Source organism: Ornithorhynchus anatinus, chromosome 3 (assembly GCF_004115215.2).
Source record: "Ornithorhynchus anatinus isolate Pmale09 chromosome 3, mOrnAna1.pri.v4, whole genome shotgun sequence".
Taxonomy (NCBI): domain Eukaryota; kingdom Metazoa; phylum Chordata; class Mammalia; order Monotremata; family Ornithorhynchidae; genus Ornithorhynchus; species Ornithorhynchus anatinus.
The window spans coordinates 5,889,548-5,909,547 of record NC_041730.1 but is presented as its reverse complement, the minus strand read 5'-3'; the positions used below and the strand labels follow the sequence as shown (position 1 = coordinate 5,909,547).

General features: G+C 64.0%; 3 protein-coding genes across 4 annotated transcripts; 1 reads left to right on the top strand and 2 right to left on the bottom strand.

Moving 5' to 3' along the window:
• Positions 1 to 963: 963 nt before the first annotated feature.
• BANF1 (BAF nuclear assembly factor 1) lies at positions 964 to 5,155 on the bottom strand. Its single transcript, XM_029060332.1, has 3 exons — positions 5,050 to 5,155; positions 4,060 to 4,198; positions 964 to 1,537 (listed from the first exon to the last, which is right to left on the bottom strand). The coding sequence occupies exons 2-3, from the start codon at positions 4,180 to 4,182 to the stop codon at positions 1,391 to 1,393; spliced, it is 270 nt and encodes an 89-aa protein (XP_028916165.1). The 5' UTR covers positions 4,183 to 4,198; positions 5,050 to 5,155; the 3' UTR covers positions 964 to 1,390.
• Positions 5,156 to 6,882: 1,727 nt separating this feature from the next.
• On the top strand, positions 6,883 to 10,874 carry EIF1AD (eukaryotic translation initiation factor 1A domain containing). 2 transcript variants are annotated; one of them, XM_029060330.1, is made up of 5 exons: positions 6,883 to 7,050; positions 8,815 to 8,923; positions 9,023 to 9,131; positions 9,289 to 9,336; positions 10,570 to 10,874. In XM_029060330.1, the coding sequence occupies exons 1-5, from the start codon at positions 6,898 to 6,900 to the stop codon at positions 10,742 to 10,744; spliced, it is 594 nt and encodes a 197-aa protein (XP_028916163.1). In that variant the 5' UTR covers positions 6,883 to 6,897; the 3' UTR covers positions 10,745 to 10,874. The 2 variants fall into 2 exon arrangements, with proteins under 2 accessions (XP_028916163.1, XP_003429077.2); XM_003429029.5 differs by lacking the exon at positions 6,883 to 7,050 and adding an exon at positions 7,133 to 7,253.
• Positions 10,875 to 10,960: 86 nt separating this feature from the next.
• SART1 (spliceosome associated factor 1, recruiter of U4/U6.U5 tri-snRNP) lies at positions 10,961 to 19,409 on the bottom strand. Its single transcript, XM_029060329.2, has 20 exons — positions 18,900 to 19,409; positions 16,554 to 16,611; positions 16,281 to 16,336; positions 15,937 to 16,063; positions 15,591 to 15,696; positions 15,208 to 15,285; positions 14,967 to 15,066; positions 14,741 to 14,883; positions 14,421 to 14,627; positions 14,179 to 14,303; positions 13,511 to 13,653; positions 13,289 to 13,422; positions 13,023 to 13,196; positions 12,825 to 12,935; positions 12,647 to 12,734; positions 12,470 to 12,560; positions 12,207 to 12,342; positions 11,372 to 11,461; positions 11,160 to 11,281; positions 10,961 to 11,057 (listed from the first exon to the last, which is right to left on the bottom strand). The coding sequence occupies exons 1-20, from the start codon at positions 19,231 to 19,233 to the stop codon at positions 11,039 to 11,041; spliced, it is 2,442 nt and encodes an 813-aa protein (XP_028916162.1). The 5' UTR covers positions 19,234 to 19,409; the 3' UTR covers positions 10,961 to 11,038.
• Between the last annotated feature and the right edge of the window lie 591 nt (positions 19,410 to 20,000).

Sequence of the window (20,000 nt, the reverse complement as noted above, 5' to 3'; positions counted from 1 at the left end):
GCTCAGGCTTATTCCTCATCTGACAGATGAGGCAACTGAGGCCCAGAGAAGTGAAGTGACTGGCCCAAGGTCACACAGCAGACGAGCGGTGGAGCTGGAATTAGAAACCTGGTCAGAACAGGGCACGGGGGGAGAATTGGAAAGATCAGTCCGTCGGTCAGTGGATCAGAATACAGATCCTTCTGACTCGCGGGCCTGGGCTCTAGCCACTAGGCCCTAGCCACTAGGCCACGCTGCTTCTCTAAGCTCTCCTAAGCGCCCTGGGTAACTCGGTTGCATTACCCATCCCTGCCCTTCCAGCAGCCTCCGTGGGCTGGTGGCAAGAGCCCGCGCCCGGGCGTCGGAGGACCCGACTTCTCATCCCCGTTCCACTTGCCTGCCGGGTGACCTCGGGCAAGTCACAACATCTCGGCGCTTCAGTTTCCTCACCTGCAAAATGGGGGCGGGCGGCGGGGGGGGACGACTCGATACGCATCCTCCCTCCTACTCAGTCCCTGAGCTTCGCGTGGGGACAGGGACCGTGTCCGACCCCGTGATCTCGGACCAACCCCGGCTCTCGGCACAGCGTTCGGCGGACGGGGAAGCGTTTTAACACATACTACGATCGGCCTCACTCCCCGGTGCCCGTCGATCTCTTCTGATTTGCCCCGGGCAGGACGGAGGGCCCGGCAGGGTGGCCGGCGCGGACCCGGGCGGCCCCGCCCCCGTCCCTCGACCTCGGCGGCGGCCCAGACCTTTGCTCCCATTCCTGGGTGGTTGAGACACCCGAAACCTCCGGGCCGAGTCCCACGCCGTTGGCAGCCGCGGCCTCCGAGGGTGGCAGGGGAGGGCAGCTGCCGGTTTCGGGACGATAAGCCTCCGCGGCCCCTGGGCAAGTGACCGCTCGCCGCCGCCCTTCCCCCAGTGCCGCCCTCCCCAGCCCTCCCCCGACCCGGGCCAGGGCCCTTGGGGCGAGACTAGACCTCGAGGTGTCAGACTTTATTGATTTTTAAAAAAAACCTTTACAACGGCAGCGTGTGGAGCGCGCTGACAGAAAGACAAGCCGGACGGCGTAAAACAGACCGGAGGGTGGGGGCGGGCCGGGGAGACGGGCCGGCCACGTGAGCGGGTCGCCGGCGCCCCTGGGTCCCCGGGGAAGGGGGGGTGGCAAGCTCGGGGGGCGGGAAGGGGGACGGGGGGGGGGGGGGGGCGGCGGGAGGCCGGAGAGCCGAAGGGGCCGAGGCCACGCCACCTCCCGCCAACGGGGAGGATGTCCGAGGAGATGCGACGGCAGCAACCTTTCCCCGCGAGGAGGAGAGGGAAACGGGGGTTCCCACTGGGGCGCTGACGGCCAAGGCCCGACTCGGGGGGGCGGGGGCACCGACCCCCACCCCCACCCCCGGCGTCTCGCTCACAAGAAGGCGTCGCACCACTCACGCAGGCAGCCGAAACAGTCGCGGGACTGCTTGGCGTTGGCCCCGCACGTGTCCTTGAGCCACTCCCGGAACAGGTCCTCGTCCTTCTTCAGCACCAAGAACTGGCCCAGCACCACGTACGCCTGTGCCCGCGACGCACAGCCATTAGGAGCGAGGGACGGGAGGGCGTCCGGCCGGGGCGCCCGCCCTTTCCCCGCCCAAAGACCCCCCGCACCCCACCCGGGGGGGAAATAAATCCATCGGGGCTACTTACGGAGCACAAGTGCTGGACTAAGCGCTTGGGAGAGGACAACACGACAGAGTGGGTGGTGATAATAGCCGTGATGCTGGTTAAGCGCTTACTATGTACCAGGCACCGTGCTGACCGCTGGAGTAGATACAAGGGCTCCCAGTCTGAATCCCCATTTTGCAGATGAGGGAACTGAGGCACAGAGAAGTGACTTGCCCAAGGTCACACAGCAAACCCTGGTGGAATCGGAATCTGAACCCAGGTCCTTCTGACTCCCAGGCCTGGCCCCTAAAGGTAACCTAACAGTTTACGCCTATCTCCCCTCCTAGAGTATAAGCTCAGTGTGGGCAGGGAACAAGGTTATTACCTCCGCTACACTCTCCCAAACACTTAGTACACACAGTAAGCGCCCAATAAGAGCGAGTGAGAAGCAGCGTGGCTCAGTGGAAAGAGCACGGGCTTTGGAGTCAGGGCTCATGAGTTCGAATCCCGGCTCTGCCACTTGTCGGCTGTGTGACTGTGGGCAAGTCACTTAACTTCTCTGTGCCTCAGTTCCCTCATCTGTCAAATGGGGATGAAGACTGTGAGCCCCACGTGGGACAGCCTGATTCCCCTATGTCTACCCCAGCGCTTAGAACAGTGCTCGGCACATAGTAAGCGCTTAACAAATACCAACATTATTATTATTATTAATAAATTCCCCTGACTACTGTTCTCCTCTCTGAAGTGCTTAGTACAGTGCTCTGCACAGAGTAAGCGCTCCGTAAACACCACTGATTAAAGGAGAATCCCGCCTACGCACTCTACCGGACTCTCCCAGGCGTTCAGTACAGCACTCTGCCCGCGGAAAACCCGAAGCTATTTCGAAGATCATGCCTGCTAACTCTATTGGACTCTCCCAAGCACTTAGAAGACGTAGAATAAATGGTCTAAAAGCAGTCTAGATTGATTATATCCTTTGGTAGTTGATAAAGCCCAGGCCTGGGAGTCAGAAGGTCACGGGTTCTAATCCTGGCTCTACCACTTGCCTGCTGCGTCACCCTGGGCAAGTCATTTCATTTCTCTACACGTCAGTTCCCTCGTCTGTAAAACGGGGATTAATAATGATGATGATAATAAGTGTTGTGGTATTTGTTAAGCTCTTACTATGTGCCAGGCACTGTATTAAGCGCCGGAGTAGACACCAGCAAATCAGGTTGGAGAGAGTCCCCCACATGGGGGCTCACAGTCCCAATCCCCACCTGACAGATGAGGTGACTGAGGCCAAGAGACGTTAAGAGACTTGCCCCAGGTCACGCAGCAGACAATAATAACGTTGGTATCTGTTAAGCGCTTACTATGTGCGGAGCACTGTTCTAAACGCTGGGGTAGATATAGGGTGGTCGGGTTATCCCCCGTGAGACTCACCGTCCTCATCCCCATTTTCCAGATGAGGTCACTGAGGCCCCGAGAAGTGAAGTGGCGTGTCCAAAGTCACACAGCTGACAGGTGGCGGAGCCGGGATTAGAACCCACGACCTTCTCACTCCCAGGCCCGGGCTACGCTGCTTCTGTTCAGACTGAAAGCCCTAATGTGGGACGGGGACTGTGGCCAACCGGCTCCGTGGAAAGAGCCCGGGCTTGGGAGTCCGAGGTCATGGGTTTGAATCCCAGCTCTGCCGCTTGTCAGCTGTGTGACCGTGGGCCAGTCACTTCACTTCTCTGGGCCTCAGTGACCTCATCTGGAAAATGGGGAGGAAGACTGGGAGCCTCACGTGGCACAACCTGATGACCCTGTATCTACCCCAGTGTTTGGAACGGTGCTCTGCACATAGTAAGCACTTAACGAACACCATTATTATCCTGCTTCTGCTACTTGTCAGCTGTGTGACTGGGGGCAAGTCGCTTAATGTCTCTGTGCCTCAATGACCTCATCTGGAAAGTGGGGATGAAGACTGTGAGCCTCACGTGGGACAACCTGATGACGCTGTATCTACCCTGGCGCTTAGAACAGTGCTCTGCACATAGGAAGCGCTTAACAGATACCAACGTTATTATTATCCTGCCTCTGCCACTTGTCAGCTGTGTGACTGGGGGCAAGTCACTTCTCTGTGCCTCAGTGACCTCATCTGTCAAATGGGGATGAAGACTGGGAGCCTCACGTGGGACAACCTGATGACCCTGTATCTCCCCCGGCGCTTAGAACAGTGCTCTGCACATGGTAAGCGCTTAACAAATACCAACATTATTATTATTATTATTAATAAGGGATGGGGACTGTGGCCAACCCGGTATCTACCCCAGTGCTTAGGACTGTGCCTGGCACCTAGTCAGCCCCTGACAGATACCATGATTACGATTATTGTAGTTAGGCTGACGCCAGCCCCCGGGCCCCCGGCCGGTCCCTCCCCCGCCGCCCTCCCCGTCGCCCCCGGACCTTATCGAAACCCTTGTCCTCCAACTTCTTGCCCAGCACCTCTCCGATGCCGGCCAGGCTGCCCACCGGCTTCTCGCCCATGGGCTCCGCCACGAAGTCCCGGTGCTTCTGCGAAGTTGTCATGGTGGCTGACGCTGACCTGTCACCCCCGGGGGTGGTGGGGGGGGGAGGGGAGGGGGCAGAGGATGAATGGGGGGAGGGGAGGGGGCAGAGGATCAATGGGGGGGAGGGGAGGGGGCAGAGGATCAATGTGGGGGAGGGGAAGGGGCAGAGCCCTCGGTGGCGTCGACACGGCGTGGTGGTGGTGGCGGCTCCCCCGCCCCCCGGTTAGCCCGGGAGCCCGTCAATAGGCAGGGCCGGTCTCTCTCTGTTGCCCAATTTGTCCATCCCAAGCGCTTAGGGCAGTGCTCTGCACATACTCAGCGCTCCAGAAATGAGATGGAATGAATGAATGAAGGAATGAACGAATGAATGAATGCATGCATGAGGGTCTGGCCTCCCGCCTCGCCCTTTCCCGCGCGCGCAGGCCCCGCCCCCTCCGGCCGCGCGCTGAGGGATGGTCCGCGCGCCGCCGGCCCCGCCCCCCCCCCGCGCGCCCTGAGTGACGGTCCGCGTGCCTCCGGCCCCGCCCCCCCCGCGCGCTGAGGGATGGTCCGCGCGCCGCCGGCCCCGCCCCCTGCCGCGTAGGCCCCGCCCCCCGGGCGCTCTGAGTGGTCCAGGCGCCGCAGGCCCCGCCCCCTCTCGCGCCGCGCGCGGAGTGACGGTCCACGCGCCCCCGGCCCCGCCCGCCCCCGCGCGCCCTGAGTGACGGTCCGCGCGCCGCCGGCCCCGCCCCCTCCTTCTCCTCCACGAGTCTCCGGCCCGAGGAGCCCCGCCCGCCCGCCCTCCCTCCCTCCTGCCCTCCCTCCGGCCCTCCCTCCGGCCCCGCCGCCGCCGCCGCCGCCATCCCCGCCCTTCCCGCGGGCCCCTCGGCGCGCGCCCCGCCCGTACCGGCGCCGAGCGGGGCTGCAGCTCCTCTAACGTCTCCTCCCGCCAATCAGCCTCTCCGGCCGCTCTCCCCACCCCGCCCCGACTTCCGCTTCCGGGGTGAGGGCCGGCACGGCCGCTTCCGGGTCAGGGGTCACTTCTAGCCGTAGGAAAGCGGGGGCCGCTCCTCCCGCCGCCGCACCATAGAGGAGGGCGGGGCGCTCTCTCCGCCGCTCTCTATGGTCGTCCGCCCGCTCACCGTCTTGGCCGCTTCCGCGGGGCGGGGGCGGGGAAGGTAGTGGACGCCCCTTCCCCCGGGGCGCCCGTTGCTGCAGAATAACGGCGCGGGGCGAAGACGGCCGCGGATGCGAATGAGGGAAGCCAAAGGGCTTGGGAGTCGGAGGTGCTGGGTTCTAATCCAGACCCCGCCCCTGTCATTAGTCCTTATTGAGCGCTTACTGCGTGCAGGGCACTGGACTGAGCGCTTGTCAGCCGGGGGGCTTTCATTCATTCATTCAGTCGTATTTACTGAGCGCTTACTGCGTGCAGAGCGCTGGACTGAGCGCTCGGAAAGAACGATTAGACCGTGCGCCCGTCCAACGGCAGGGACCGTCTCTATCTGTTGCCGACTTGTTCATCCCAAGCGCTCAGCCCAGTGCTCTGCACATAATAAGCGCTCAATAAATACTATTGAATGAACAATTGGGCAACAGAGAGAGACCAGCCCGGCCCAACAACAAGCTCATAGTCTAGAAGGGGGGATTCATTCATGCATTCGATGGTATTTAATGAGCGCTTACTGTGTGCAGGGCACTGGACTAAGCGCTTGGAATGGACAATTCACCAACAGAAGAGACCATTCCCCCTCAACAACGGGCTCGCAGTCTAGAAGCGGGGGAGACAGACAACAAAACGAAACAAAACCAGTAGACAGGCATCAATAGCATCTGTATAAATAAATAGAATTATAGATATATAGAGATAGATAGATAGATACACACCTTTTCTGGGCCTCAGTGACCTCATCTGGAAAATGGGGACGAAGGGGGTGAAACAACCTGATGCCCTGGTATCTACTCCCCAGCGCTCTGAAGAGTGCTTGGCACAGAGTAAGCGCTTAACGAATACCGCTATTATTATTATTAATAAGAGAGGTCACCAGGCTTCCCAGTCCCATATCATGTTATTATTATTAATAATAATAATAATTAGAGAAGCAGCGTGGCTCAGTGGAAAGAGCACGGGCTTGGGAGTCGGAGGTCATGAGTTCGAATCCCAGCTCTGCCACTTGGCAGCTGGGGGACTGTGGGCAAGTCACTTCACTTCTCTGGGCCTCAGTTCCCTCATCTGGAAAATGGGGATGAAGAGTGGGAGCCCCACGTGGGACATCCTGATTCCCCTGTGTCTCCCCCAGCGCTTAGAACAGTGCTCGGCACATAGTAAGCGCTTAACAAATACCAACATTATTATTATTATTATTATTATAATGTGTCAATCGCTTGGCACAGAGTAAACACTTAACAAATAGCATTATTATTAATGTATATTATATATTATGTTGTATCATATCATCATAACCCTCGTACAATAGTTGTATGATCATTAGAATTAACAATTTATCATACAATAGTAAAATAGTCACATATTATTACTGATAACATTATATATCATATAATCATCATAACCCACCGTACAATAATTTGTATAATCATTATAACTATTCGATTATACAATATTATACAATAGGATAACTGTCACACAATATTGTCATTACTAATAATGGCATTTGTTAAGCGCCAACTCTGTGCCGCGCGCCTAACGAATGCCACTACCGTTCTTCATGATAACCTGACACCGTTCCTCCACGATTATATGACCGATCGAAAGAAGAAGGATAAAATCCGAGCGAACGACCCGAACGGCGGAGAGGCAGGCGGCCCGGCCCGCCTCGGCGAGGGGAACTCGAGAGGCCGGGGCGGTGTTTCCAGAGCGGGGGCGGAGTTAGGCGGACGGACCGGAAGTGAGGTGGGTGGAAGTGGAGCGGGGCGCCCCCTGCCGGGCCGGGCGGGCGCTGCGGGTCACGTGGGGGGGGGTGGCGCGCAGGCGCAGTCGGCGGGCGGCGGGCGGCCCGGGAGCCCACCATGTCCCAGGCGACCAAGCGGAAGCATGTGGAGCGGGAGGCGCTGGGCCACCACGTGGTGCCCTCCGCCCGGCAGCAGATCGTGCGGGTAACTCACCCTTCATCCCAAGCAGCGGCAGCGGCGGCGGCAGCGGCAGCAGCAGCAGCATCATCGTGCTGTCTTTTAGGCGCTCACTACGTGCCAAGCGCCGTTGTAAGCGCCGGGGGATAGAAGGTCATCAGCATGTCCCTGGCTTCGACCCCCTTCATCAGAGGAGCGAACGGACTGGCCCAAGGTCACCCGGCCGACGGGGGGGGCGGGATTTGAACCCACCACCTCTGACTCCCCAGCCCGGCCTCTTTCCGCCGAGCCGCTGCCGCTTAGATTGAGGGTATTTGGGAAGCGCCTAATAATCGTGTCGGTATTTGTTAAGCGCTTCCTGTGCGCAGAGCACTGTTCTAAGCGCTGGGGGGGGGGGGACGCAGGGGAATCGGGTCGTCCCACATGGGGCTCCCAGTCTTCATTCCCCATTTGACAGATGAGGGAACTGAGGCCCGGAGAAGTGAAGTGACTCGCCCACGGTCACCCAGTTGACAAGTGGCAGAGCCGGGATTCGAACCCATGACCTCCGACTCCCAAGCCCGGGCGCTTTTCACTGAGCCCCGCTGCTTCTCAAGTGTGCCTTGCGCCGGGGTGGGGGTACAAGACAGGTGGTCCCCCCTGAGGCTCCCGGTCTTCATCCCCCTTTTCCAGATGAGGGAACTGAGGCCCAGAGAAGTGAAGTGACTTGCCCAGAGTCACGCAGCTGACAAGCGGCGGATCGGGGATTAGAAGGCCCAGCGCTTAGCCCAGTGCTCTGCACATAGTAAGCGCTCAATAAATACTCACGCACGAATGAACCCACCACCTCCGACTCCCAGGCCCGGGCTCTTTTCGGTAGGCCACGGTGCTTCTCATATAAAGAGGGTATTTGTGAAGCGCCTACTATGTGCCAAGCACTGCTGTAAGCGCCGGGGGAGGTACGAGACAGGTGGTCCCCCGTGGGGCTTCCAGTCTTCATCCCCATTTTCCAGTTGAGGTCACTGAGGCACAGAGAAGCAAAGTGACTTGCCCAAAGTCCCCCAGCTGACAAGTGGCGGAGCCGGGGTTAGAACCCACGACCTCCGACTCCCAAACCCGTGGGCTTTCCACTAGTAAGGGCCGCTCGGTCAGGGCTACTTAGGGAGCGCTCTCTGTGTGCGGAGCACTGAACTAAGCGCTTGGGAGAGGGCAGTGCGGTAGCTTGCGTAGACAGGAACCCCGCCCTCACGGAGCTTACACTCTTCCCTCCGATCACTTCCCAGACGAAGCAGCGTGGCTCAGTGGGAAGAGCCCAGCCTTGGGAGTCAGAAGTCATGGGTTCGAATGCCGGCTCTGCCCCCCGTCAGCTGTGTGACCGTGGGCAAGTCACTTCACTTCCCTGGGCCTCAGTTCCCTCATCCTGATGACCCTGTATCTCCCCCAGCGCCTAGAACAGCGCTGTACGCATAGTAAGCACTTAACATTATCGTTATACGATTCAGTCTCATCCGAGTGAGTAACTTCAAAGGGAGGTGAAGCCGGTCGGGTGGGCGGGTCGTGAGCACCCCATTCCTGGGCACCAACCCGCCCCGTCCCCCCCCTTTGGCAGGTTCTGGGCACCCCCGGCAACAATCTACACGAGATAGAGACCGCCCAGGGGCAGCGTTTCCTGGTCAGCATGCCCTCCAAATACCGCAAGAACATCTGGATCAAGAGAGGTGAGGAGACGCCACCGACGCTGCCCCGGGCGCGAGGGGTAAGGGCTTCGCTCCGGGAGACGCCCCCGCCCCCAATGCTTCCCGTCATCCTCCCTCCAGGCGACTACCTCATCGTGGACCCCATCGAAGAGGGGGAGAAGGTGAAGGCCGAGATCTCCTTCGTACTGTGCAAGGACCACGTGCGCTCTCTGCAGGAGGACGGACTCTGGTACGGGGCCCGGGGCCCTAGGATGAGCGGGCGGGAGGAGGCAGGGGACCGGGCGACCCCGACTGAAGTGACTCGTCCCCGGCTCCCTCCCCGGGGAATCCTACCCCGGGCGACCAGGGGCTTTAACTTTTTATTCCTCCACTCTCCCCTCCTCCAGGCCCGAAGCATTCTCCGCAGGGGCCGGGAAGCCCGACGGCAAGAACAGGTGAGGAGGGAGGGACGGGGCCGTGGGACTCTCCCCGGGCCGGGTGGGGGCAGCCGGGGCAAGGGAAAAATCGGTCCCCCGGTCAGCTTCAGCCTCTCAGTAAGCGGCCCTCCCAACCCCTGCCTCCTCCGCTCTTCTTCCTCATTTCTAAGAAGGATAATGTCGGTATTTGTTAAGCGCTTACTACGTGCAGAGCACCGTTGTAAGCGCTGGGGGAGATGGAGGGTCGTCAGGTTGGCCCACGGGAGGCTCCCCCTCTTCATCCCCATTTGACAGATGAGGGAACTGAGGCCCAGTGAAGCGACTTGCCCCCAGTCACACACCTGACAAGGGGCAGAGCCAGAGCCTCCCAGGCCCAGGCTCCTTCCACGGAGCCAGGCTTCTAATCCCCTCAAGGTCCGCCAATGGACCGCTTTATTCTCACACTCCCTTTAGGTTGTAAGCTTGTTGTGGGCGGGGAATGTGTCTGTTCTATTGTCCTCTCCCAACCTCTCAGTACAGTGCTCTGCCCACAGTAAGCGCTCAGTACAGTCGAATGAACACCCTTCCCTCCTCTCCCTTATGCCGGTACCTTAAATTCTCTAGTACCTAAAACACCGCTAACTTCATATAATAATACGTATGGTACTTCTTAAGCGCTTAACTGTGTTAAGCACCGGGGTAGATACAGGTTAGTCGGGTTGGACACAGTCCCCGTCCCCTACGGGGTTCACGGTTTGTCTCCCCAGTTCGCGGATGAGGGAACCGAGGCACGGAGGAGCGGGGCGGCCTGCCCGAGCTCCCCCAGCAGATAAGTGGCAGGGCCGGGATTAGATCCCAGCTCATTCCGACTCCCGGGTCCGTGCTCTATCCGCTAAGAGATGCTGCTTCTATGCCCATTTTATTCCCGTCTCGAATTTATCTGTGTCCGTAGTCGCTGCCGGACCGCGAGCCCCAGGAGGGCTGGGATCGTGTCTGCCCCGTTTAGCGTCTGAGAAGGTTTAGGGGTCCCCACCCTTGTGCTCAGAGGGGAAACGCTTTTAAGCTCTCCCTTTCCCAGAGGGGAGCTTTGCATCGGATTAAACCGTTGGCCCTTTGAGCAGGGCATTCATTCCGTAGATGTGGCCGTGGCTGTGTTAAGGAATCCCCCGGGCCCTGCCCTCTTCTTTCTCCCCTGGAGCTGGCTGATGAGGGCCGGGGGAGAGCTGAGCCCGGCCCCGTCTCCCTCACCGCTCCCTCGTCCCCCTCGCGCAGGGAGGCTGACGCCCGGGCCCCGGCCGGGCCTCGCTCCGCGGACTCGGACGACGACTCGGACCTCTTCGTCAACACCAACCGGGTGCAGTACCAGGAGAGCGAGGAGGAGGAGGAGGAGAGCGAGGACAGCCGGGACGACGACGAGGAGCGGGGGGAGGAGGACGCGGCGGCCTGAGCTTCGGGACCGCGCCCCGGCCGGGGACGGGGCGGGCTCCCCGCGGAACTGAGCCCCCGGCCGGGGCGGGGGGGACACGGGACTGTTGCCCGAGAGCTGCGTGTACAGTAAACCGGAGTTGACCACCGAGCGCCTGGCTCCTGTCGGGGCCGGGGTTGGGAGGGGGCGACGGACGGGGCGGGGTTTGGGGCCGGCGGACAGCCAAGCCAGTACGAGGAGGAAAAAAAAAATAAGGGGGAGGTTTATTTAATATTAAAGGGGGCGTAGGAGGTGGACGGAGGGCAGCCGGCAGCCTCACTTGGTGATGGTGTTTCTGGGGAGAGAAGGAGCGAAGTCAGGCAGTCCGGGGCCGGGGGAGAAACGCGCCCGCCCACCCGCCCTGGGGGCCGAGTCCCGCCCCCCGCCCCCGACTCACGCGTTCATGCTCTTGCCGCTGCCGCTCAGCACGATGTAGGGCGTCTTCTGGGCTTTCTGCTTCTCCTGCAGCAGGGCCACGGTGCCCAGCGGGGTGTCGCTGGAGCTCATCTTCTTCAGGAGCTGCAGGGGGAGGAGGGGAGGGACCCCGAGGGGCGCTCAGCCTCCCGCCGGCGCGCCCCTCTTCCCCCCGGCCCCGGGTTCCCCACTCACCGCCTCCTCGTCCAGCTTCTTCATCCGCCGCTCCGTCTTCATCTTGCCCGAGCCCTTCCCGTGGAAGCGGTGGGACAGCTGCCGGAAGGCCTGGGAGACGGGGGCGAGGGAGGGGCTGGGGACCACCGGGGCCCCCGTGACGGGGGACACTCGGCTTCTCGGCCTCGGTCCGGGGCCTCTGTCCAAGGTGGAGCGGCAGCGGATTTGGGGGTGGGGGGGGAGGGGCCCGCACGGGCCCGCCTCGGTTTCCCCCTCCCGGCCCCCGGAGCCGGGCCGGGTCACGGCAGCAGGGGCGGCAGCCTCCTGTGGCCCCCTGGCCTGGCTCAGGGGACGCCTGACTAATGATAAAAATAATGTAGGTGTTTGCTAAGTGCTTACTATGTACAGGGCACCGTTCTAAGCGCCGGGGGAGATACAGGGTCGTCAGGTTGGCCCAAGTGGGGCTCACAGTCTTCATCTCCATTTTCCAGATGAGGTCACTGAGGCCCAGAGAAGTGAAGTGACTCACCCACGGTCACCCGGCTGACGAGGGGCAGGGCCGGGATTCGAACCCATGACCTCGGACTCCCAAGCACGGGCTCTTTCCGCTGAGCCACGCTGCTTCTTCACAGCAACGATAATAATGCCAAGTAAAAATGACGGTGCTATCTGTTACGTGCTTACTGTGGGCCAGGCACCGTACTAAGCGCCGGGGTGGATCCAGACAAATCAGGTCGGACTCCGTCGCCGCCCCCCGCGGGGCTCCCGGTCTTCACCCCCCTTCGACAGATGAGGGAACCGAGGCCCAGAGAGGTGGACTTGCCCCGGGGTCACCCAGCAGACGAGCCCCTCCTACCTCCTTGGGGGTGAGCTTGCGGCCGGTCTCGTCCACGTACTCGATCTTGACGTCCGGCTTGTAGCCGTCCTTCTCCTTGAAGTCCTGCGTGAAGCCGCGGTATTCCTCCCGCCGGCTGTACTTGTCGTCGATGGCCCTGGGGCCGGGAGGGGGGGGGCGGGGGGAGTCGCTCGGACCGGCTCGCGGCGCTCGGGGAGAGCCCGATACGGCCGTAAAGCGGACGGGTCCCCCCCCCCCCCCCCCCCCCCCGGGCTCCCGCTCACATCTTGTCCTCGATGCAGTAGACGGCCGACGGGAGGGACTTGTTGGGAGCCTTCACCCGCGCCACCTTCTGCACCGTGGTCTCCAGCAGGCCTGCGTGCACGGCGGGGTCTCGCTTCGGGTCCGCCCCGGCCCCCGGCCCCCGGCCCCCGGCCGCCCCCCGGGACCCTCCCTCCTACCTTTGTTCTGACAGAGCAGCAGGGCGGCCGCCAGGCCCCGGTTCACGATGGGCTCCTCGTCCAGGATGGTGGTGGAGGAAGCGGAGAACTGGAGGGAGCGGGAGGGTGAGCGGGGAGAGCCGCCCGGCCGCCCCGGCCCCCGGCCCCCGGCCCCGGCCGCCCCCCGCCCGCGGCTCACGTCCTGGTGCTGCTTCTCCTCGTCCAGGTTGACGGTGCTCCAGCCGATGTTCTCCTCCCCGTCGGAGTCCGAGCCGCCGTTGGCCGACCGCTCCTCGTCCCTCTCGAAGTCCTGGGGGGGGGGGGGGGGCGGGAGGGTTCGGACTCGGGCCGCCAAGGAGGGGGACCCCCCGTCCCCGGGCCGGGCCCGCCGGCGCACCATGAGCTCCTCTTGGTCCTCGCGGTTTCCGGCCAGGCCGTAGGTGGGGATCTCCCCCAGCGTGCGGCAGAACTCGGAGGTGGCGTTGAAGACGATGGCGCCCTTCCGCTCCTCGTCCTCGTCGTCCTCCGCCCGGCTCCGCCGCGTCTCCAGCTTCTTCACGATCTCGATCACCTGCGGGGGGGGGGACGGGGTCGGGACGGGACGCGGGTCACCCCGGCGGCCCCCCGGCCGGCTCCCGCCCGGCCCCCGGCCCCCCGGCCCACCTTCTCGCCGCTGTCCTTGAGCTGCTGCAACTGCCTCAGCCTGCGGCCCTTCTCCAGCTGCTTCTGCAGCTCCAGCTCCACCTCGTCCTCCTCCAGGGCCCCGCCCGCCTCCGGGCCCCGGGCCCCGTCCTCCTCTGCGGGGACGGGCGCGGGCGTGAGGAGGGGCGCCCGCCGGCGGGGCCCGCCCCCGCCCCCGGCTCCGCCCGCCCGCCCGCCCCTCACCGTCGTCGTCGCTGATGTCCATGTTCTCCAGGCGGTTGTCGTCCGACTGCGGGGGCGCGGCGGGGGCTCCGTCGCCTCCGTCCTCCGCCTCCTCCTCTTCCGCCTCCGCCTCGGGCACCCGGCGCCGCCCCCGCCCCCGCAGCCTGCGCCAGTCCTCTCGTCAGCCTCGTGGCAAACCCGGGAACCCGTCCGGCTCCTGTGGGGCCGGGGGGACTCCTCCTCCCGCCGCTCCCCGACACCCCGACGGCAGGGCTCGGCCTCCTCCCCGCCCCGATATCCTCCCTTTCTCCTCCCTTCCTTCTTCCCACCACCACCCCTAACCTTCCTGCACCCCTTCCCTCCTTTTTTCCACCTCCCTCCCCTCTGCAAACCTCCTCCCTTCCGCCTCTTCTCTCCCTCCTCCCTGTATGCCCCCCGACAACCTCTTCCCCTCTCCTCCTTTCCCCGGCTCCACCACTTGTCTGCCGTGTGACCCTGGGCAAGTCACTTCGCTGGGCCTCGGTTCCCTTACCTAGAAAATGGGGATGAAGACCGGGAGCCCCACGCGGGACAGGGACTGACTTGATTACCGGGCACCTACCCTGGCGTTTAAAACAGCGCTCGGCCCATAGTAAGCGCTTAACGGATCTCATCGCTATCATCGCGACCGTTATTCTTATTACTGTTACCTGGAGCCAAAGTCCCCCTCGCTGGACTCGTTGCCGAGGGGCAGGAGATCATCGGCTCGCACCACCACCTCCTTTTCCTTCTTGCGGATCTTCTTCACGCGCCGCTTCGTCTTTTTGAACGTCACCTGGCGGGGGACGGGACCGGCACGGGATGGGGGCCCGGCCCAGAGCGAGGGACCCCGTCCCCCGCGCCCCCCCGGTGCTCCCCTCGTCCCTTCCCGCCTCGCGCCGGGGGCACCCACCATCTCCTGCGGGGTGAGGTACTCGGAGGCCAGGCGGGGCCCCGCGTCGTTGAGGGACTGGGCCTGCTGGCGGAGGTTGGCGCGGATCTGGTCCAGCTCGCGCTCCCAGGCCCCGTCGGCCGCCCCGGCCTGGTCCAGCCGGAACGACTGCGGCCGCTCCCCCTCCAGCTCTTCGTCGTACTTGGCCAAGATGGAGCGGGGCTTCTGCTGCGGGGGGCGGGGGGGGGGGTCGAGGGGACGGCGTTGGGGGGGGGGATGTCGCCCACCCCGCCCCCGCCCCCCGGGACCCTCCTCCGGCCCCCCGGCCCCGGCCGGCCTACCAGGACCATGTCATCCACGCTCTCCTCCTCGGCGTAGGGCCGGTAGTCGGGCTTCTTCTTGCGCAGCTCGACGTTCTTCTCCGCCCTCTCCTTGTCCACCAGGTTCACGTTGACCAGCACGTCCTCCTCCTCCTGGAGCACGCCTGAGGACGGCACGGGCGCTGACCGCGCCGTCGGGGGCCCGGGGCCCCGCCCCCGCCCCGGCTCCCCGTCCCCGCGCCCCCACCTTTGTCTTTGAGGGTGAGGATCAGGGTCTCCCCTTCCCGGAAGGAGTCGATGGTGTGTTCCACGGTGAGGCCCTTCAGGTCCCGGGAGCTGTACAGGTCCTGCCGGGGGAGGGAGGGAGGGAGGGAGGGGAGGGAGGGAGGGAGGGGAGGGAGGGATGGGGTGGGGGTCCCCGGAGCCGCCGTCCCTCTGCTCCACCCCCCACCTCACCCGCCCCGAGGACGGCTCCCCTTTAGCCTCACCTTCCGCCTCTGCCCGAACTCTTCCTCCACGAGGCTGCTGACGCCAAACTCCTGGTCCATCTCCTCCAACAGTTTGGCCTGGGGAGGGGAAGGGCAGCCTGTCAGGCGTCCGCCTCTGCGGCACGCCGGGCTCGGGGGACGGGGGACGGGGGGGACGCACGACGCCACCCAGGCCGACCCGGAGCCCGTCCTCTGGGCGCTTCCGCTCAGACGAGCAACGAGGGGAAGGCCCGACGGGTCCTCTTCCCATTTCTCCGTGCCCGCCGCGTGACAGACGGGGAGGAGCGAGGGCCGCGACCCGCGACCCCGGACCCCCGGCTCCGCCTCCCCGGGCAGCCGGGCCCCTCCGGCCTCAGGCCGGGGAGGGGGGCGGCGGCCCTCACCCTCTTCTCGGCCAGATCCTTCTCCTTCTGCAGCTGGCGGCTCCTCTCGATCCAGGCGGCCGTGTCGTCCAGCCAGGGGTCGTCCTCGCCCAGCGTCTTCACCTTCCTGGGGAGGGAGGGGACGTTCTAGTCGCCGCACCTCTCCGGGAGTCGGTGGGGGAGGCAGCCCATCGGCAGCCCACGTCCGGAGAGTCGAAGGTGGGTCCTCCTCTCTACGGGGGCCTGGGCGGAGCCGGTCTCTAGGATCCGAGCTCGGGGCCCGTGCCCTGGGTGTGTGCGCGTTGGGGGGAGAGTGGCTCGCCGCCCCGCCGCCCCCTTCCCCGGCCGGGCCTCCCCGCCCCCTCACCCCAGCTTCTGGTTGAGCAGCCGCTTCTCCTTGGCCGCGGCCAGCTTCTCGCGCAGCTCCTCGCGCTGCCGCAGGGCCATGGGGTTGATGACGTCGGCCGACACGGGCTCCTCCTTGGTGCCGGCCTCTGGCAGGGGAGGAAGGCCCGAGCTCGGACCCTCGGCCCGCTGGGGGAGGCGTCCGTTCCGCCTCTCCCCCCCGGACCCCCTTCCCCCCGGCCGTTGCCACGCCGAGCATCCCACCGGGATGGCCGGAGGCCAGCATCCCCCCACCCACCCCTCCTGCGGCCGTTTCCCCCCGGCAGCCCCCTGCCAACCCCAAGAGAGCCCCTAACCAGTTCTCACCTTTCTTGGCGGTATTGACCTCCAAGGGCTTCAACCCCAGCTTCGCCCGGAGTTTACTGTGAACGAGACGGACGGGATGAGGGTCGGATGAGATCCGGCCGCTCAGACTCAGGGGGGCGGGGCCGAGGAGGGGGACGGCGGGACGGTCGTGGCTCCACCGGGGAACAGCCGAGAGGGCGGGGTGGAGGGGAGCTCGGGGCCACGTTAGGGACGCGGCTGCGGCCGGGGAAGCGGGTTCCGGGGAGCCCCTCGGGCCGCCCCGACTCCACTTACTTGGTCTCTTCGATGCTGAGAGAGGAGGCGTCTCCGGAACCGGCCTTGGAGCCGGAAGCTGGAATCGATCAATCGGTGGCATTTATTAGCGGGTACGGGGCGCCGGACTGAGCGCTTGGGAGAGTCTAATGCAACGGGGCGGGGCGATACGTTCCCCGCCCACCAGGAGCTTACGGGCCAGAGGGGGAGACGCCGTTCGACCACGGATACGGACACGAGCGCCGAGGGTGGGGCGGATCCAAGGACGAGGGCCGCCCAGAAAAGAGAGGGAATGGGGGCGGAGACGGCTCGGTCGGGAAAAGGCCCCCGGGAGGAGATGGGGTTTTAACACGGCAGGAAGGATGAGCGGGTGAAACTGCGTCCCGGGCAGCCTGACGGCGCTCAGAGGACCGAAACCTCCTCCCGATCGACACGAATAATAACGATGATAATAACGTTGGTATTTGTTAAGCGCTTACTATGTGCCGAGCACCGTTCTAAGCGCTGGGGGAGATACAGGCTCATCGGGTCGTCCCACGTGAGGCTCACGGTCTTAATCCCCATTTTACAGATGAGGGAACTGAGGCACCGAGAAGTGAAGTGACTTGCCCACAGTCACACAGCCGACAGGTGGCGGCGCCGGGATTAGAACCCGTGACCTCTGACTCCTAAGCCTGCGCTCTTTCCACTGAGCCACGCTGCTTCTCACTCTTCACTGAGCACTCCTGCTCAGCAAAACACTGTGCTAAGCACTTAAAGGATTACCTTAGACACACCCCCGCTCTCGAGAAGCGCGTAATCAATCGGTGGCATTTACTGAGGGCTCACCGTGCGCAGAGCACTGTGCTAATCGGGAGGATACAAATAGGTCAGCAGTTAGTCTCGAGGAGTTGCCGTCTACTGTCAGCGAATTAAGCGCTATTTGGGAGAGCAGGGTAGAATCGGTATTATCATCGTTTATGGTACTTCTACGTGCCAGGCGCCGTTCGAAGCCCTTGGGTAGACACGAGGTCGGACGCGGTCCGCGTCTCGCATGAGGCTCCCGTACTTAATCCCCGTTTTAGAGAGGAGGAAACTGAGGTCCACAAGCGACTTGCCCAAAGTCACAGGCAAGACAAGTGCTGGAGCCGGGATTGGAACCCAGGTCCTCGCGACTCCCAGGTCCGGGTTCGATCCCCAGTGCTCCGCACGTGGTAAGCGCTCAATAAAGACTACTGAATGAGTGAACTGGGCCACGCCGCTTCTCCCCACCTAGACTGTGAGTCTCGTGCAGGGGCAGGAACTGTGCCTGACCTGATTGTGTTGTTCCAACCTCAGCTCCCCGCCCCTGAGGAGCCAAGGGTCTCCTGTGTGAAGAGCACCGTGCTGAGCGCTTACCGGGGAGGGGGAACTGAGTTAGTAAGCACGAGCACCGTGGCTTAATGGGTAGAGCACCGGCCTGGGAATCAGAAGGACCTGAGCTCGAACCCGGGCTCTGCGGAGAAGCAGCGTGGCTTAGGGGAAAGAGCCCGGGCCTGGGAGTCAGAGGTCGTGGGTTCTAATCCGGCCCGGCCGCTCGTCTGCTGTGTGACCTCGTGCCAGTCACTTCGCTTCTCTGGGCCTCAGCGACCTCAGCTGTCAAAATGGGGATTGAAAAGTGTGAGCCTCACGTGGGCCAACCCGATGACCCTGTATCATCTCCGCCAGCGCTTGGAACAGTGCACAGCACATAGTAAGTGCTTCATAAATACCAACCTTATTATTATTACCGAGCGCTTTGGGGGGCGGGAGAGGGGGAGAGACACCGCACCGGGGGCCTAAGGGAGCCGAGTAAGGAGCCCCAGGACGTGGGCCAGACCCGCCCCTATCCCGTCAGCCCCCGCTCATCCCCACAGGCCCCGCCCACCTGGCTACCCAGGCTCCGCCCCAGCCCATCAGCCCCCGCGCACCCACCCAAGCCCCGCCCCCTTTCCCATCAGCCCCCGCCCCATCCCACCACCCCCGCTCGTCCACCCAAGCCCCGCCCCCTGCTGCATCAGACCCCGCCCATGTCTCGCTAGGCCCCGCCCCTTTCCCACCAGCCCCCGCTCACCCACACAGACCCCGCCCACCCGTCTCGCCAGATCCCGCCCCCTATCCCATCAGCCCCCGCTCACCCACCCAAGCCCCGCCCCCTGCTGCATCAGGCCCCGCCCGTCTGTCTCGCTAGGTCCCGCCCCCTTTCCCATCAGTCCCCGCTCGTCCACACAGGCCACGCCCCCTTCCCCATCAGCCCCCGCTCATCCACACAGACCCCGCCCCCTATCCCATCAGCCCCCGCTCACCCAGCCAAGCCCCGCCCCCTTTCCCATCAGCCCCCGCCCCCTCCCGCAGGCCCCGCCCCCTCACCGGTGTCGTGGCCGTCATCGCGCTTGTCCCTCTTGGCCCTGCGCTCGGCGCCGTCGGGCTGGCTCCGCTCGCGCCCGTGCGCGCTCCCGTTCCGCGCCTCCGCCTCGCCCCCCCGGCGGCCGCTCCCGCGCTCCGCCGCGCGCTCCCGGCTCCGCTTCCTGCGCTCGCCCCCGCCGCTCCCGCTCCCGCCGCTCCCGCCGCCTCCGCCGCCCCCGCCGCTGCGGTGCTTGTGCTTCTTGTGCTCCCGGTGGCGCGGGGGCTGCTCGGCCGGGGCCGGGGCCGCCGCCGCCCCCCCTCCCTCCTTCTCCCCGCGGTGCTTCTTCGAGGAGCCCATGGCGCCTCCTCAGGCCCCGGCGCCGGAAGCCGCGGCCCGCCGGCCCCCGCGCCAAGAAGAAAGTGTTCCGGGTCGGAGGGCGGGCCGGCGGGGGATGTTGCCGGAAGGGGCCGGGGGCCGTTTCCGTGGAGGGACTCGACCCTGCGAGGGCGCTCCGCCCCCTCCGCTTCCGCTGGCTGGGCCGTCACGCGCATGCGTGGCCGGGAGACGCCGGCCGTTTAGAGCCCGGGTTTGGCCTCTGATCTGCGCATGCGCCACCGGGTGACTGACGCCTCGTCTCCGGGGCCGCGGACAGAGGGGAGCATCGCGCACGCGCGCCATCAGATGACTGACGCCTCGTCTCCGGCCCCGCTGAGGGGGCATTGCGCACGCGCGCCATCAGAAGACTGACAGGGGAGCATCGCGCATGCGCGTCACCAGATGACTGACGCCTCGTCTCCGGCCCCGCGGAGGGAGCATTGCGCACGCGCATCATCAGATGACTGACACCTCGTCTCCGGGCTCGCGGACAGAGGAGAGCAATGCGCGTGCGCCCCAAGAGCTCACCTCCTCCAGGAGGCCTTCCCAGACGGAGCCCCTCTTTCCCTTTGCTCCTCTTCCCCTCCTCATTCCCCTTACTCCCGCCCTCCGCTCTTCCCCTCGGCACTGCATATTTGTATATATTTTTTATTACTCTATTCGTGGCTCAGTGGAAAGAGCCCGGGCTTGGGAGTCAGAGGTCATGGGTTCGAATCCCGACTCTGCCCCTTGTCAGCTGTGTGCCTGTG

What these genes read in the sequence shown, in the direction of transcription:
- SART1 (XM_029060329.2), bottom strand. Translation starts at nt 19,233, where the DNA reads ATGGGCTCCTCGAAGAAGCACCGCGGGGAGAAGGAGGGAGGGGGGGCG. An exon ending in GGTCAATACCGCCAAGAAAG is followed by an intron (nt 16,064 to 16,280) that starts GTGAGAACTGGT and finishes CTCCCCTGCCAG; the next exon opens with AGGCCGGCACCAAGGAGGAG. An exon ending in TCAAGGACAGCGGCGAGAAG is followed by an intron (nt 13,197 to 13,288) that starts GTGGGCCGGGGG and finishes CCCCCCCCGCAG; the next exon opens with GTGATCGAGATCGTGAAGAA.
- BANF1 (XM_029060332.1), bottom strand. Translation starts at nt 4,182, where the DNA reads ATGACAACTTCGCAGAAGCACCGGGACTTCGTGGCGGAGCCCATGGGC. An exon ending in AGGACAAGGGTTTCGATAAG is followed by an intron (nt 1,538 to 4,059) that starts GTCCGGGGGCGA and finishes TCGCGGGCACAG; the next exon opens with GCGTACGTGGTGCTGGGCCA.
- EIF1AD (XM_029060330.1), top strand. Translation starts at nt 6,898, where the DNA reads ATGACCGATCGAAAGAAGAAGGATAAAATCCGAGCGAACGACCCGAAC. An exon ending in GAACATCTGGATCAAGAGAG is followed by an intron (nt 8,924 to 9,022) that starts GTGAGGAGACGC and finishes TCCTCCCTCCAG; the next exon opens with GCGACTACCTCATCGTGGAC. An exon ending in AAGCCCGACGGCAAGAACAG is followed by an intron (nt 9,337 to 10,569) that starts GTGAGGAGGGAG and finishes CCCCTCGCGCAG; the next exon opens with GGAGGCTGACGCCCGGGCCC.